This window comes from Phocoena phocoena, chromosome 19, assembly GCF_963924675.1.
Source record: "Phocoena phocoena chromosome 19, mPhoPho1.1, whole genome shotgun sequence".
Lineage (NCBI taxonomy): Eukaryota > Metazoa > Chordata > Mammalia > Artiodactyla > Phocoenidae > Phocoena > Phocoena phocoena.
Window position 1 is genome coordinate 38,749,938 of NC_089237.1, and position 17,416 is coordinate 38,767,353.

General features: G+C 48.3%; 1 protein-coding gene across 3 annotated transcripts in view; it reads left to right on the forward strand.

The window, feature by feature from the left end:
* The first annotated feature begins 227 nt into the window (after positions 1–227).
* The window catches only part of UNC45B (unc-45 myosin chaperone B), a 28,860-nt gene continuing 11,671 nt past the window's right edge, over positions 228–17,416 (forward strand). For all 3 annotated transcript variants that reach the window (XM_065896759.1, XM_065896758.1, XM_065896760.1), the window contains exons 1-9: positions 228–395; positions 982–1,018; positions 2,223–2,398; positions 4,121–4,210; positions 6,691–6,858; positions 7,445–7,613; positions 10,469–10,639; positions 13,122–13,293; positions 16,513–16,813. In XM_065896759.1, the coding sequence (XP_065752831.1) occupies positions 228–395; positions 982–1,018; positions 2,223–2,398; positions 4,121–4,210; positions 6,691–6,858; positions 7,445–7,613; positions 10,469–10,639; positions 13,122–13,293; positions 16,513–16,813 (1,452 nt within the window). The remainder of the gene's footprint in view (positions 396–981; positions 1,019–2,222; positions 2,399–4,120; positions 4,211–6,690; positions 6,859–7,444; positions 7,614–10,468; positions 10,640–13,121; positions 13,294–16,512; positions 16,814–17,416) is intronic.

Genomic DNA, 17,416 nt, shown 5'->3' on the forward strand with positions numbered 1-17,416 from the left:
ACAGGGTCTCTGAGACCCTTCTCATCTCGGGCCACACTCCGAGCAAATGCTGTGATGTCCTTCTGGGCAAAGGATTCGCGGGTGCTCTGGGTGGGTCTGTTGCAGGCAGCATCCTCACCTCCCATCCTGGTCGATGGGGCACTTGGTGCTCCAGACCTCAGGCCAGGAGCCCAGCCCCGGGTCTGGAGGGAGGGGCCGGCCAGACGGAGCTCATTCTGTCCCCGCAGATGGCCGAGGCAGAAGCAGTGCAGCTGAAGGAGGAGGGCAACCGGCATTTCCAGCGCCAGGACTACAAGGCCGCAGCAAAGAGCTATAGCCAAGCCCTGAAGCTGACCAAGGATAAGGCCCTCCTGGCCACGCTCTATCGGAACCGGGCAGCCTGTGGCCTGAAAACGGTCTGGGATGAAGAGGGGCAGGGAGCTGAGGGCCAGGACTAGGATGCAGGGGTGTGGAGGCAGCCCCCTCATCCTGTCGGGCATGCCTATCAACCCAGCCCTCTCACTGGACCCCTCAGGTCGGAGACGGGTGCCTCCCACTGCTTTCTGGTACCCATTGCCTGACCCAGTCCTCTGGGAGACAGAAATTCATCCATGGAGATAGTTCTCATCCCGTGGGAAGCAGACTCATGGGAAGTGGCATCATGACAGGGGCCTTTCATAGGTTATTTCGCGGCATTTCAACCGCAGACCATGAGGTCGCTGCTGCGTCCCTGCCCATATCGCAGATAACAAACTCAAGACTCAGAGGAGGGCTCAGTAACTTCCCCAAGATCTCCAGGTAGTTAGTAGCAGAGCTGGGTTCAAACCCGAGTTTGCCTGATGCCAAAGCTCGTCCACTTTTCCACACCCAGTGAGGGGCGCTCCCCTGCCCTCTGACAGTGGCAGCTGCCAGCGAGCTCTCTCTCCTCGCCTCCGGGACCCTCTCTGGCTGTCACTGTGTCGGGCCCACATTAACCAAGTTTCCTCCTTCCCCGTTTCTCAGGAGAGCTATGTTCAGGCGGCTTCAGATGCCTCGAGAGGTGAGCCCCCCTCACTCGGGCCTTGCCCTCCTTCCCTCCCCTTCTGCATCCCTGTTTAGTCTAAGATGCTCTCAACACTCGCAGGGATGACCGATTGTATAAACGCCATCCTGGGCATTATAGGTGGGGCTTCAGATGTACCATCCTTATGTGAAAGGAGAGCTCCAGAAAAGCCATCCCTAAGTCACGTTTTTACATGTTAAATATGCTGGGGCAGCTTCTTTGCTTAGAAGGTTGCTTCCAGAAATCCTTTTGTCACGGTAAGGACACAGACAGTCTGTTGGAAGTTTGGATATGTTCATATGGGATGGCGGGGGGAGAGGGCTGGTTCCCATAACCAGGGCATCAGCCTGGTCCACTCTGTGGGGACCGGGCTTCCTGAGGGGAAGATGGAGGCACTATTTCATTCCACAGACACTAGGAGGAATAAACATATGTCAATGCTGGCCGTGGAGTGCCTCAACTTCTGAGAGAACTTAGGCTTAAGAGCACAATCAAAATGGGAACACTTCTCCTGGCTGCATTTTTAGGGCTATAATATGCAGAATGAAGGGGATTCTCCTCTGCATGGGTCCGTGTTGGGGTTTGATTTGGTTACTTTTTTTTAGGAGAAACAGAGATAGTTTGGAGTGAGTTCAGAAGGGAGGGACCCAGCTGGAAAGGGGAATGGAAACACGTCCTGTGAAGAGCAGGGAAGTGGCAATATTTAGCTCAGAGAAGGAACTCCCAGGTAGGACAGGGAACTGCCTTCAAATACCTAAAAGGCTGTCACAAGGAAGAAGGATTGGATTTCATCTCACGTGTTCCAGGGCTAGACTCAAGACAAAAGGGTAAAGTTACAGGAAGATATGTTTCAGGTGGGAGGAGGGAAGGGCTCTCCGAAGGAGCTGTCTGCCTTGAGAAGGAAGGAGCTCCCGGACTGCTGGAGGTATGCAAGCACCAGCTGGATGAGCCTTTGGCAAGAATCACTGAGCCGAGACTGGAGAGTCAGGAATTAGACAAGATGACCCTTAAGCTCCCTTCCAACCCTGAGACTGTAATTCTTACCGCCTCCCTAACAAAGGGGAGCCTTGGACCAGATAGTCTACATGGATGCATACTCTCCAAGGAAGGCACAGAAGCCCTGCAGTTGGGGGCAGCGGTGGAGGAGGGGAAGGTGGTCTGTAGTCCGGCCTCCTGAGGCCTTGCCTGTCCCCCTTGCTAGCCATCGACATCAACTCCTCGGACATCAAGGCTCTGTATCGGCGATGCCAGGCACTGGAGCACCTGGGGAAGTTGGCCCAGGCCTTCAAGGATGTGCAATGCTGTGCCACCTTGGAGCCACGGAACCAGAACTTCCAGGAGACGCTGAGGAGGCTCAACACCAGCATCCAGGAGGAGGTGAGCCGGACCCCTGCGCATAAGCCTTGGCTGCCTCTCCCCATTCCTAGTAGGGACCAGTTAGGGGAGTGGGACATCAGGCAGGGCTGGCCTACCTCCACACCCTTGGATGAGTGATCAGAGATGCCGTGATGCTTGTTTGAGGGTGCAAGCCAGCCAGGACTAGAACATCAGTCTTTTAAATTCCAGATGGAGGCTTTTTAAAAAACTGCAACTCAGTATGTCTGCACCATGATCTTCCTCTCTGGGGGGACAAAGGCAGCCAGGAGAAACCTAGGATCTGGGGGAAGGGCATTGCTGGGGAATGGAGGACAGCCAGGAACCAGTAGGAACAGGGAATCTTTTCTAGGAAAGTGGAGTGGGGTCGGGAGAACTTGGACCAGAGATGAGGAATCCTGCACCCTAATACTGGCTTAGCTACCGATTTTCTGAGGGACCCCTTGGGGTGTTGCTTTCCCCACTGTAAGAGCAGGAAGGTAACTGATCACGCAGCTCCTTGCTCCAAGACACAGTAACTTCTTTGTGCCTGGGGCAGTCCCATGGTGGGACCACGTCGTACTGTCCAGAGTGCAGACTCAAGGGCTGAGAAAATACAGACTAAGGAGTGATGAAAATAGGTGGCACTGTAGACCAGCAGAAAAAAGCAGTGGGAGGTGCAGACGGAGCTGGCAAGATGGGGGATGATGGATCGGTTAGGTCGCTTTATGAAAGCTTCAGAGCACTGGGGTTGGGAGAGTGAGGGATGAGACATTCAAAAATAACGGTTTTGGGCTTCCCTGGTGGCGCAATGGTTGAGAGTCCGCCCGCCAATGCAGGGGGCATGGGTTTGTGCCCCGGTCCGGGAGGATCCCACGTGCCGCGGAGCGGCTGGGCCCGTGAGCCATGGCCGCTGGGCCTGCGCGTCCGGAGCCTGTGCTTCGCGGTGGGAGAGGCCACAACAGTGAGAGGCCCGCGTACTGCAAAAAAAAAAAAAAAAAAAAAAAAAAAAAAATAACGGTTTTTATTTGCTTGAAAAGGTACTTAGAAACAGCTTCAGGTTTCCGATCCTGGAGATATATTTCTATTTTAGCCCATATATATTTTTTAAATTTTATTTTTGGCTGCGTTGGGTCTTTGTTGCTGCACGCGGGCTTTCTCTTGTTGCGGCGAGCAGGGGCTACTCTTCATTGCAGTGCGTGGGCTTCTCACTGTGGTGGCTTCTCTTGTTGCGGAGCATGGGCTCTAGGTGCACGGGTTTCAGCAGTTGTGGCTCACGGGCTCTAGAGCGCAGGCTCAGTAGTTGTGGCGCACGGGCTTAGTTGATCCGCGCCATGTGGGATCTTCCCGGACCAGGGCTTGACCCCCGTGTCCCCTGCATTGGCAGGCGGATTCTTAACCATTGCGCCACCAGGGAAGCCCTTTAGCCCATATTAAAATGTCTAATAGCTAATTTTTTACTAGACTTCAAAACTGGGGTGATGATCCTTTGCCTTCCAAGACTTGTGAAGACCAAATGGGATGGCGAATATAACCAGACTGTCAGCTTTGTGGGGCAAGGACTTGACTTTGTTCTCCATTCTATACAGTGTCTGACTCGTAGTAGTTGTTCAGTAAATGTTTGTTGAATGAATGAATGATGGAGGGAGACAGGAAGCTATTAATTGAGATGAACTTTATGTGGAGCCAACTGGAATGACGGGGACCCCTGCCTGCCTTCTTCCCCACTCCCTCCTCTCTCCTCAGCTCCGTGTGCAGTTCTCCACAGACTTGAGGGTACAGAAGATGTTTGAGATTCTCCTGGATGGAAACAGTAAAGCTGATAAGCTGGAGAAGGTGGGTGCTGGGCCGGCAGCGCGTGCTCTTGGGACCTGCCAGGTAACTGCACTTCCACAGTTCCAGAGGAGACTTCCAGAGGAGACTCTGCTCCTGTGTCTGGGCGGTAACGTCGCCGACAGGTTGCAGGCCAGGGAGGAGGCTCCTTGGAGAAACTAAACAAAATTGATTTTGATATTTTAAAACATTGCATTAAATACAAATTAATTAAATGCATTGCATTTACAAATTTATTAAACTTATTTACATATTACATACAAATTTATTAAATTTATTGAATGCATTGCATTTATCTTGATTACAGAGGTTTTTGGTGCCCCGTAAATTTTGCACCCAAGGTGTCTTTCTTGCCTCACCCTACTTTTGGCCCTGAGAAACAATGACACATTAAAATAATGTTTTATTCCATTTCAAATCATTGCAACAAGTCATTCTGAAATATGAAAATCTTTATTCAGAATACCATCCTTTTAGCCAAATTTGCTGCATTTTTAAAATGTTCCTAGGGACTTCCCTAGTGGTCCAGTGGTTAAGACTGTGCTCCCAATGCAAGGTGCCCAGGTTCAATCCCTGGACAGGGAACTAGATCCCACATGCATGCTACAACTAAAAGAGTTCGCATGCCACAACTAAGGAGCCCATGTGCCTCAACTAAGACCTGGTGCAACCAAATTAATTAATTAATTAAATAAATTTTAAAAAATACAATGTTTCTAGTCCTTCAGAGGAAAAAAAAAAGAATATCTGAATATTTATAAGAACTTGGCAGACAATGCCTGGGAAATTTTTGTTAGCTTAATGGTCGATAAGTCCACATAATATGCAGCTATCTTTTATAGCAAACTCTTATGAGGACTTGAGTTGTTATAGATGAAAGTAGTTCGAGAAGTACAAAGCCCTTGACTGACAGAGCGATGGTTCAGCTCATGCTTGCCTGGGATTCTCTAATCAGCCTCCCTGCCTATTTGTCTACCTCCTCCTTTTCCTGCCTCATGAGTTCTTTGCCCAACCCCAGGGTCTCAGGGCCTGTTCAAGGCCTCCTCTCCAGATCTGGGGCCTTTTAAGGAATTTCGATCCTCAGTTGGTTGCCTGTGGTTAAGGAGGGCCGACTGTACTATGCCATTTTATATAAGGGACTTGAGCATACGTGGATTTTGTTATCCGTGGGGGTCCTGGAAAAAATCCCCTGCGGTTACTGAGGGATGACTGTATATATATCCTCAAGGAGGAAGGCTTTAGGGTAGGAAGACACTTGAAAACCCAGCTCAACTGTCTATTTTTACAGACAGGAATCTGGGGCCCAGAGAGGTGCTATGACTTGCCCAAGGTCACACAGCTAGCATGTGGCAGAATCAGCACTCAAACCCAGGGCTTTCAAATCCCATCTTGTGCTCTCTCTGCCCACAACCTTCAACCTTCCTGAGAACCCCCTGCAACTTCAGATCTCCCTAAACAGATAAACGGACAAACAATGCCAAAACCATATTCGAAGAACATTTTTTTTTTTTTTTCAGTACGCGGGCCTCTCACTGCTGTGGCTTCTCACAGCATGTGGGATCCTCCTGGGCTGGGGCATGAACCCGTGTCCCCTGCATCGGCAGGCGGACTCTCAACCACTGCGCCACCAGGGAAGCCCCAAAGAACATTTTTCATGGAAAAATAATTTCCCATGTGAAATCACTTCCGTTAGAAGATAAACTGAGACATATAAAAATTCTAAGAATTTATTTGAGCAAAATCTGTTTGAATTGGGCAGCGCGAAAACAGAAGTGGTTGGGGTACTCCACCGACAGGAGCTAGGAAAAAGACGTTTATAGAAAAGAGGTGGAAGCAAGACAAGGGAATTATTTGACTGGCTATAGCTGAAGCAGTTGCATTATTTGGGAAAGGCTCGTTAGCTGTTTGTGACTGGTCATCCTCAAGGTTCGTTTCTTAAACTTGAGGCAACACAGGGTTAGGTTTTGCTTTGTTTTGTGTTTTTTTAAATTGAAATATAGTTGATTTGCAATGTTGTGTTAATTTCTGCTGTACAGCCAAGTGTGGTTTGGGTTCGCTTACTTAGTTGCCTAGGCATTGAAGCCACCTCCTTGTTTAATTAATTTAACATTTCCCTACCTTTTAAAAGTCCTTATCCACAAGCATATATACACAGGTTTATTTCACCATAAGTGCAATCAGAGTGAACCTGTGATTCTGTTTCTGCTTACCAATGTTTTCTCCAAGCTTCTTCTGAGTCTTTTCATTTATGACTTTAATGGCTGCAATATATTTCATCCAGTTGGTCTTTATTGTAAGTTACTCTGTTTCTTGTTTTGAATTACATTCTTGGGCTATGTTCCCATGAGTAGGATTATAGGGCAAAAGAATATAAAGATGTTTTGAAGACCTAGTCCTTGCACCAGCCCCTGCACTTGGCTCACGGCCAAGGCCTCTGCAGCCAGACTTCCCTCATGACCTTCATTGTTTCCTCCCTCCTTCAGGCGGCCAACAACCTCATTGTCCTCAGCCGTGAGGAAGCAGGGGCCGAGAGAATCTTCCAGAACAACGGTGTGGCCCTGTTGCGGCAGCTTTTGGACACTAAGAGGCCTGAGCTGATGTTGGCTGCAGTACGGACCCTGTCGGGCATGTGTAGTGGCCACCGAGCTAGGGTGAGGGCAGGGCCAGGGTTCATGGCACGGAGGGCTGCCGGTCTGAGGACCTGGCATTGACCTGTGGGCAGGGCGTGGTTGGCATGGATAGACCCTGATACAACGTCTAAAGTGTCTCCCCTCAACCTTGGTTGTATGGCCCCAGATTCAACAGAGATTGATCCTCTTATTTTTTCTCTGAGCTGGGAATGGGTCTGACTAAACAAAGGTAAGTTTCTTGAAAGTGGTTTATGCGGAAGAGCTGAATGCAAAGGTTATGATAGTTTACAGTTTTTCATATTAACTCTTCAAAACCCAGTGTGCATTTTACCTCACAAGCACATCTCAATGAGAACTCGCTGCATTACACGTGTTCAATGCCTCCCCTGTGGCGAGTGGCTACTGTATTGGATGGAGCAGCTCTACACCTCTGGAAAGGGGCATGGCTTGTGTCGAGGGCCTTCCCAGGCCACGGGTCCCATGAGGCATTGGCTGCCTGATCTTCTGTCCCTCCTGCACGGGGCAGCTATCACCCACTCCCTAACCAGCATGGCAGCTGGAAGGGGAGGGCAGACAGCTGACTGTGCTCCTTGCTGGGGGCGTCTAGGCCACAGCGATTCTCCACGCAGTCCGGATAGACCGAATCTGCAGCCTCATGGCCGTGGAGAATGAAGAGCTGCCTCTGACCGTCTGCAACCTGCTCCAGGCCATCATCGACGCTCTGTCTGGGGAGGACAAGCGAGAGCATCGAGGGAAGGAAGAGGCCCTGGTTCTGGGTAGGAAACAGTTTTCAGCCTTGGTTCAAGGGGGTGGAGGCAAGGAAGTGTCAGTTACCACCTTAGACTGGGCGTTCCGTGCATGTGGAGGTGGCCTGGTTATATTTTTACATTTATTTTCTGATGATAAAAGTTAACAGAGGCACAGCCGCATAATTTACAACAGCTAAAAGGTGGAAGCGTCCCAAGTGTCTATCGACGGATGAATGGAGAAACAAAATGTTTGTGGTGCTGGTTGCACAATGGTGTTTATGTGCTTAATGCCACTGAACTGCATACTTTAAAACGGTTAAAATGGTAAATTTTATTTTATGCATGTTTTACAACAATTTTTATAAGTAACAGGGGCTTATGGAGAAATGTGGAAAATTTTAGAAATACGTAAAGATGAAAAAAATCCCAACAGCCTGTAATCACCCCTCCAGATAACCACTACTATCACTGCCATGTGTAACCTTCCAGTCTTTTTTCTTTTTTCTATACAGTATTTTATTTATTTTTAAATTAATTAATTAAATATTTTCTGGGCCTGCGTTGGGTCTTTGCTTCGCGAGGGCTTTCTCTAGTTGCTGCGAGTGGGGCTACTCTTCATTGCGGTGCGTGGGCTTCTCATTACGGTGGCTTCTCTTGTTGCGGAGCACGGGCTCTAGGCACGCGGGCTTCAGTAGTTGTGGTTCACGGGCTCTATAGCACAGGCTCGGTAGTTGTGGTGCATGGGATTGGTTGCTCCGCGGCATGTGGGATCTGCCCGGACCAGGGATCGAACCCGCGTCCCCTGCATTAGCAGGCAGATTCTTAACCACTGCGCCACCAGGGAAGTCCCCCTTCCAGTCTTTCTTCTATCCCTCCATATAAATATCTATTTAACAAAGTTGGGATTCAGCTATGGATATTTTTGTGTTTTTCTCCTTTCTATTGCATACCGTTTAATATTCTTAAAGAGGATTCCTTTTTACTTGAATAATTATTAATTTAACATTTGTCTCATTCCTGCATATATGCACATACAAACTCAGGCTTCTTCCTGTATATCCAGGTCCTAGACATCATTTTACAACTTCCCGCTCTGGCTGGGAAGGTCACAGAGGCAGGTTCACTCATAGAAAGCTTGATCTTAAATAATTTCATTATATGCCATTGTATGGATATATCATAACTCATCAATCAGCTCTATATTGTTGGAGATTTAGATTGCCTTTAATTTCATACTTATAAAAAACACTTCAGTAGCTATTCTTAACATAAACCTATATTTGCATTTGTAATTATTTTCTTGGAACAAATTCCTAGAAATGGGAGTACTAAGTTAAATGCTATGAACATAACTAAAGGTCTTTCACTACCTTACTTTCGAACTCCTTTTGAGAGGGTGCATCAGTTTTTACTCTCACCAAGTGATGATAAGAGTTCCAGCCTCAAATCATTCTCACCAGATTCAAATACTATCATTCTTAAAGATATTTTCCTATTCAGTAGGTAATAATTATCTGTTTGAAGTTTTAAATTTTACGAATTAGACATTATTTTTCCTTATCCTTATTAGCCATTTGGATTTCTTTGTCTTCAAATGGTTTGTTCATGTTGTTATCTATTTCCTCTGTTGGAGTATCAGTGTTTTTCCTATTGATTCCTAAGAGCTCTTTGTGTATTAGTAATTAACCTGCTTGGAGTCTTGAATTCTTGATGTGGTTCTGACTTACTATGGTAAGGATCCTTCTCTGCACTAGAATTATTGGAGGGTCCAACATGGCTTCACTTGGATGGCTGGTGGTTAACTGGAGATGCTGGCCAGGGTATCTTGGTTTTACTCCTTGTAGCCTCTCTGGTGGGCAGCTTGGGTCTCTATGTAACATGGTGGCTGCATTTTGAATGGACAAGCCCCAATGTGTAAGTGCTTTTTAAGCCTCTGAGTGTGCCGTAAGGTCACATGAGCAATCCAGGGCCAGTGTGGGAGGGGACTCCCCAAGAGAATGAATACTGAGAGGTGTGGTTCATTGGGGGCCACGACTTCCTCTGGAGGGAGTGAGCTGTTGGACACCTCTACTGAATAATTCTTCCATATGTTGATTTCAAATCTGTCCCCTTGTAATCCCACTCACTTCTGGTCCCAGTTCTGCCCTGTGGAACCTCACAGAATAAGTCTGCTATCTCATGCTCATGACATACTTTTATCTGAAGACAAGCTATCATGTACATTTGTGTCTTTCCTTCACCAGTTAGATAGCCCCATTCCTTCATCATTTATTTATATAACATGGCTTGGAGATCTTTCCTTTTCTACCTGCCTGCCTGCTTGCCTTTGGGCTACAATCTAGAATGAGGACAAAAGTCTCCAAGTTCCAGAGAGTTCAGACCGCAAAAGCAGGAGGAGGCATTTGCCTTTAAGATCCCCAGTGGGCAGGGAAGACCTGCCATCCCAGGCAAATGCTTGAATTTCAGGCTCCCAGCATGTCTGAATCTGCAGGGAGTAAAATGTCTATAAAGGAGTGTCAATTTCCTTTCTGGAAAACAGTTTATTAAATCAGTGTATTAAAAACTGCACGAAGCACCTTTGGATCCCTGCCCATCGTTGCCTGGGAATGAAGAACTTTCTAAGAACCAGACTGTTCAAGAATGGAATGGGCTGCCATAGAAGTCGGTGTTCAGAGCGGCTGGAGGACCCCTTGGGGGTGTTGTCTAGAGATCTCCCTCCCTTTTTTGGAGTGAGATACTATACTCTCCTGGGAAATTCCAAAATCTGGGAAGCAGTGGATTCAATATTTCCAGAGTCCTTCCAGAAGCCTCTGCCATCCCTGGTCCTATATACCTGAGACACCCTGGTCCTCTCTATTTACCCCTGTCCTCTCCTTCCTCAGACACCAAGAAGGACCTGAAGCAGATCACCAACCACCTGCTTGACATGCTGGTCAGTAAGAAGGTGTCTGGCCAGGGCAGGGATCAGGCCCTGAACCTGCTCAATAAGAACGTCCCCAGGAAGGACCTCGCCATTCACGACAACTCACGCACCATCTATGTGGTGGATAACGGTGAGGAGGTGGGAGGGTCTGGGGCTCATGCCAGCCTTTCCAGTGGGCACCAGGGTACCAGGCAACCAGCAGAAGGTGGAAGGGGTGCAGCTCTTGTCTGGGAGAAGTCTTCATTTCCAACTGAAAAGTCAGGAAAAGTCATTAGCATATTAGGATCCACCAGTGGGCTGGTGAAGGCGTAGGTCCAGGCTCTGAATTCAGGGCCTGAACACACCCAGAACACACTCAAAAACATCTGGGTGGAGTTTCCTGACAAGCGAGGCAAGTGCCAAAAAAACCCAAACAAGACTCCACCAACAAGGGGTAACGTCCCTGAAGTCTCAGGATGGCAAAATACAGGCCTTCCAGAGGGAGAAATGGCACTTGTGTACGTTATACAAAGTCCAGTAACAATGTGCCAGGAGATAGTCACTAAATTTGTCAGCTCCAGGGCATCACCCCTCTCCTAAATCACCTTGTTCAACTGTTCAAGAATCATACCTGTGGCTTTATGATCTGCTGTGATAAATTCTCCCACAGGTATAATGACATATAGACCAGACCTTGTTCTGAAAGGTTCAAGTCAGCTTATAGCAACTTTACCTTTATTCTCTTTTGATACAGCACTTCCCCTGTTTGGTTTTCACAGATCTCAGCAAAGTTCATATGTAAGTGCTTAGACTTGAACAAATTTCTCTAGTGCTTTAACCCTCCCCCTCTCAACACCCTCCCCCCCATCCCATCCCAGTCTGGTCTTCTCTGCACGTATTACAAAGCCTGGGCATTGACTTTTCTCTGCGCTAGGATTTAGGCCCAACCACACGGTTTATATAATGGGGGTGGGATGGGGAGCAGTATCTGAAAACTGGGCTGAAGACTTGGGTAGGGGAGCCACCAGGCAGGGTAGGGGAACCACCAGGATGTCAAGCCTGAAGTAAGTTTTTGGGTTCAGGGAGGGGCAGACATGGACAAGGAGGAGGTCCAGAGTGTTCTAGCAAAAGAGAATGAGATGCTCAAGGCAAGGGCAGAGTGGAAGGGAAGGGTAGGGGGTGAGGCTGGGGAGGTAGAGCAGGTGCATTTGATGAAGGCCTTCGACAGCCAGGCTGGGGGCTTTGCGTTGGTTCATCAGGCCCCTTCCAATGACTCTCCAGCCCTCCCAGTGCTTTTGTGTGTGTGTTAAAATACACAGCACAAAATTTACTGCCAGGCACTTTTATTTTCGATCTTTACATTTTTAAAATTAATTTTTATTGGAATATAGTTGCTTTACAATGTTGTGTTAGTTTCTGCTGTACAGCAAAATGAATCGGCTATGCATATACATGCCAAGCACTTTTAATTCCCTGCCACATCCAGAGTTTCATGCCTCCCAATGTTTACCTAGGATGTTTCCCCTCCCGTTTACCTGTCCCACCCAAGGTCTGACCAGCTCCTAGCCAACCTCTACAACCTGGCTCTGAAATCAAGCTATTGTCCCCGCAGCAGTGTAGTGTAACAGTTAACATCGTGGGCTTTGAAATCAGACGTTGCTGGGAGAGGGCTGCTGCTATGTCACTTGCCAGTTATGTGATCCTGGGCAAGTTACTTGGCTTCTCCATGTCTTGGTTTTCTGCTCTGATCGATGGCGATAATGATTCATACTAACCAGTAGGGTCAATGTTAGGATTAAATGAGATGATGTATAGAAAGCTCTTGGCACATAGTAAGTGCTCCAAATAACTTGAAACTCTTGCTTTGTTGGAGTGAATTACACCATTTGCGGTGTCACTGTTCTGTCCTTATTTACACCTTATTGTAATCTTTATACATCTGTCTTCCCTTCCCTGTATTGTGAGCTTTTTGATGTCAGGATTGTCTTTTATTTTGGTAGCCAGTACCTAAAAGGTGGTTGTTTATTCGTTCACTTATTCATTCATTCATTCAACAAATACTTAATGGTTGAATTAGCCTGGTAGGTAATAGGAAGCCATTGAAGTTTCTTCAACAGAAGAGAAGAGAAGGGATAATAACCATAAATAGTAAATGTTATATTTACTAAACAAATAATAAATATTTATTGAGTGTCATGATGTGCCTGGAATGGCACTAGGCAGTTTCCATACATTATCTCACTGAATCCTCAAACTCTATGAAGAAGGTAGTATTGTTCCCATTTTACAAAAAAAGAAACTGAAGCCTGGGGAAAAGAGAGCATAAAATAGTATTTGAGGAAGATTATACATCAACCCACAGAATGTTAGCACTGGTAGAGTCCTCTGAGATCAAATAGTCCTGACTTTGTAAATGCTGAAAACGAAGCCCATAGCGGGAGGCTAATTGCTCAGGTAGGGGCAGAGTCAGGGGTAGAACCTGACTCTCTTGGCCCCATCCCAGTGCCCTTCATGTTGAATAAGCTACATGCTGCCTAAAGAGCTCTGGTGATAAAACAGGACTGAGCGAGAAGGAGCGTTTGTGAGGACAGAGCCCGGCAAGCATCTTACACTTGCTGCTGTCTGTCTTGCAGGCCTGAGGAAGATCCTGAAGGTAGTGGGGCAGGTTCCAGATCTGCCGTCCTGCTTGCCCCTGACTGACAACACCCGAATGCTGGCCTCTATCCTCATCAACAAGCTCTATGACGACCTGCGCTGTGACCCGGAGCGTGATCACTTCCGCAAGATCTGCGAGGAGTACATCACGTGAGTTTCCTGGAGGGTCGAGTAACTGCAAGTGTAGGACTGGTTGCTCTAAAGCCGGTAAAGAGGCAAGGCTGGTGGAAAGGAAAAGTTTGCTTTATTTTGGAGGCTGGAAACCTGGGGGTGGGAGGAGGGCAGACGCCTGTCCAAAGGCTGACTCCCCTCACCACCCCACCAGACAATCAGGGGGCAAGAGCTTTCATAGACAGAGGGAGGGGGCTACAGGCAGAAACAGCACAGTCAGCTCTGACAGTCATCTTGAAATTAGTCATGCAGTGGTCGGATCAGTATCATCTTGATTGTTTTAGGTACAGTTAGTCTTTAGTTTCAGGGTCAGTTTGTTCCTATTTCTTTGAGGCCAGTTCTCAGAACTGTGGCAGCTTATGTCACGGCTACAGCCTGGTCATCATGTAGTTAACGTCTTCCACCTGGTGAAGGTTTCAGTATCTATAAGACAGCTAACAGGATACGGCTCAGAATATTATCTATAGCCCTTGAGGGGAACCAAAGGCCCTGGACTTCGCCTAATGACTATTTTTATTTGGTCTCCTTTGACTGCTTTCCTCTGTTTCTGCCTTTTCTCACTTCTCTGATTAAACTTGTTTGGCTAACGTTTTCCACAGACAAAAGGCAGGCGGAAGACATGGTGGGGGAAGGACCATAGGGTCCTGCTCCGTTTCCGTCAGGCTCTGTATTAGTCATTGATGGCTGTGTAACACATTACCCCCAAATTTAGCAGCTTAAAACAAGAAGTATCATGTGTTATCTCACAGTAGGACAGCAGTGTGGCCGAGAGTCAGCTGGGTAGTTCTGGCTTTGGGGCTTACAAATGACAGTCACATGTTGGTCTGGGCTGCCGTCATCCAAAGGCTGGACTGGGGCTGGAAGATCTGCTTCCAAGATGGCGTGCTCAAGTGGCTAGCACGTTGGTGCTGGCTCTTGGTGGGAGGCCACGGTTCCTCCCCATCTGGATCTCTCCTCATGGTAGCTGGCTTTCCCCCTCCTTTATTCCAACGATCCTCATACTTGGAAACTATTCAGATTTCTGGGACCGCCCCCCCAGCCCCCACCCCATGACCCAGTAGTCTGGGTTGTGGCTCAGGAAGATGCATGTTTAAAAAGCAGCAGGTGAGTCTTGGGAGGGTGAAGACCCTGCCTTCACTCTGCTTTCCTTTCTCTATTCCACGGGTTGGCAAACTTTTCCTGTAAAGGGCCAGAGAGTACGTTTAGGTTTTGTGGGACACGTAGGTCTCTATCACAATTTTTTTTTTAAAAAAAACCTTTAAAATGTAAAAACTGTTCTCAGCTTCCTGGATTTGGGTCCCAGCGAAGTTGGCTCCATCCTATAGCTTCTCCTGATCCCGACTTTGTGTCACTTAAAGCTCCTCAGGGCTTCTCCGGTTTTTTTCGACCTCAGCTTCAGCATCCGGTAACTATCTCCCAGCCAGTCCCCCTTTGAACGAGGCCCCCTCCTGGTCAGCCTGTACATGCTGCCTCTGAGGTCACCTGACACTGAGTGGGTAGGGTCACCGCCTTCAACAAATGGTGCCTGAGGCTGCCACTCCCCTCCCCCCTCCAGGGAGGTGCTTCATCAGGGGCCAGGGGCTGGGTGGAGGTTCAGGCACCAGCTGGCATAAGGAACCAGTTTAAAGGGCAGACCCCAACTAATTATGCAAGGCTGGTTCCCCGGCACCGAGTGGGAAGAAGATCAGGCACAGGACACGGATTCTCAGAGCTGGAGGGGCGCCCGGAGCTCCCAAGGCTGATCCCTCTCCCCCAGAGGGACTTGCCCAGTTACCCAGCCAGAGGCAGATGTGGGACCAGAGCCCAGGTCTCTGACTCTTGGTCCATGCTCTCTTCTTTCTTTCTTTCTTTTTTTTTTTTTTTTTTTTATATTTTCCTTAGCTTTTTTTTTTTTTAATTTATTTTATTTTTGGCTGCATTGGGTCTTCGTTGCCACACGTGGGCTTTCTCTAGTTGTGGCGAGCAGTGTGCGGGCTTCTCATTGCGGTGTGCGGGCAGTGTGTTGCAGTGCATGGGCTTCTCATTGCGGTGGCTTCTCTTGTTGCGGAGCACGGGCTCTAGGCACGCGGGCTTCAGTAGTTGGGCTCTAGGCACGCGGGCTGCAGTAGTTGTGGCACGCAGGCTCAGTAGCTGTGGCTCGTGGGCTCTAGAGCACAGGCTCAGCAGCTGTGATGCATGGGCTTAGTTGCTCTGCGGCATGTGGGATCTTCTCAGGCCAGGGCTCGAACCCCTGTCCCCTGCACTGGCAGGCAGATTCTTAACTACTGCGCCACCAGGGAAGCCCTGCTCTCTTCTTTCATTTATACACATCTGCATTTGCACTGTGCACATCTGCCCTGATTCCCCACATCAAATCAACCTGGGCAGATCACGGAAGGATCAGAAGGTGTGTCACCTCTGACGTCCTCATACAGAGATCCTTCCGTAGATGATAGTAGACTTTGAAAGGAAGGCAGAAACTTCTGGCTCTTCTAGTCTACCCCTCACCGCCGACTCGTTAGGGGAAGGGACTGGACCAGACAGGGGATTGACTGGCTCAGGCTACATCATGACTCAGCTACATGGCAGAGTCAGGTCATGCGGCAGGCATCAGGGTAGCCCTATTGTGCTGTGGTGGCTGCTGTCCTGTCCCACCAGACACCCCAGCTTCTGGGAAGCCTGTTGGCTGACAGCTCTCACCTGTCACCTCTTTTTGGGGACTTGCCTTGGCTGAGGACAGCTGTTCACTCTTCTCAGGGCAGCCAGCATCCAATGACTTGTCCCTCACCCCAACTTGGAACAACTTTGAAGGGTGTCTCGGCTCTGGAACTCTTTGCAAGCTGAGGCTTTGTCACGACCGCATCTCAGTCCAGTGCCTCCCTCCATCCAGGCCTGATTTCTTCCCTTTTCCAACAGGTGTTGATCCCAAGAGCTCTCCCAAATAAACTTCCTGAGTGTCAGTCCCCATCTGAGTGTGCTTCTTGAGGAACACATCTATTACTTCATTTATCCCCATCGTAACTCTGAGAAGTAGTAGTGCTATCCTCAGTTTCCAGATCAAGAAGCTGAGGCTCAGAGAGGTTCAGTGAATTGCCCCAGGTTACACAGCACATGAGTGGTGGATCTAGGATGCAAAAACAAATCTGTCTGTCCCCAAATCTCACACTCCTCCCATTCCCCTTGGCCAGTTCTCTTGACCACGCTGGCCCTCTGTTTTAGGGGCAAGTTTGACCCCCAGGACATGGACAAGAATGTGATTGCCATCCAGACGGTGTCAGGGATCCTGCAGGGCCCCTTTGACCTGGGCAATCAGCTGCTGGGACTGAAAGGAGTTATGGAGATGATGGTGGCTCTGTGCGGCTCAGAGCGTGAAGCGGACCAGCTGGTGGCCGTGGAGGCCCTCATCCATGCCTCCACCAAGCTCAGCCGTGCCACATTCATCATCACCAATGGCGTGTCACTGCTCAAAGAGATCTACAAGACCACCAAAAACGAGAAGATCAAGATCCGCACACTGGTGGTGAGTGCGCTGGGTACCAGACACTGTGCCGGGCATCAGGGACACCGGAATGAATGAGACATGGTCCCTGTCCTTGAGGAGACCACGCCCTAAGCACCCAGGTCCACCCACAGGCCCCTGCAGATCGGGGTGATAGCAGGAAGCTGTGAGAACGTGGATTCAGGATGGGGGACCCTGCCATGTAACCCTAACAATGATCTCCTCGATGCTTTTGAACGACAAACACTGATGAGCTTTTGTCCACCAAGTAGTTTCAGTGCAAACTCCAAAAACTCAGTTTGTTTCCTTAATCGGTTTCTATATAGCACATTGTTTCCATTTTCATTTTATAGAAGTAACTTCCTTTTTCTTGATAGCAATTACAGTGAAGATTTGAGTCATTGATCTGTTTGTTTGTGGGGGTTTTTTTTTGGTTCATATCAATTAAAAAAAACTAATTTTAGCTTCTGTCATTGTGAGTTTTCTCTTATGGAAGACATTTTTTTTTTCCTAGCAAGAGTCCAATTTTTCCTGGGTAAAAATCTGCACAGCTGAATCTTCCCCCCAACAAAAATATGATTTCACAGCCAGTTTTTGTGCCATAAGTTTTATCGTTGTGGTTAC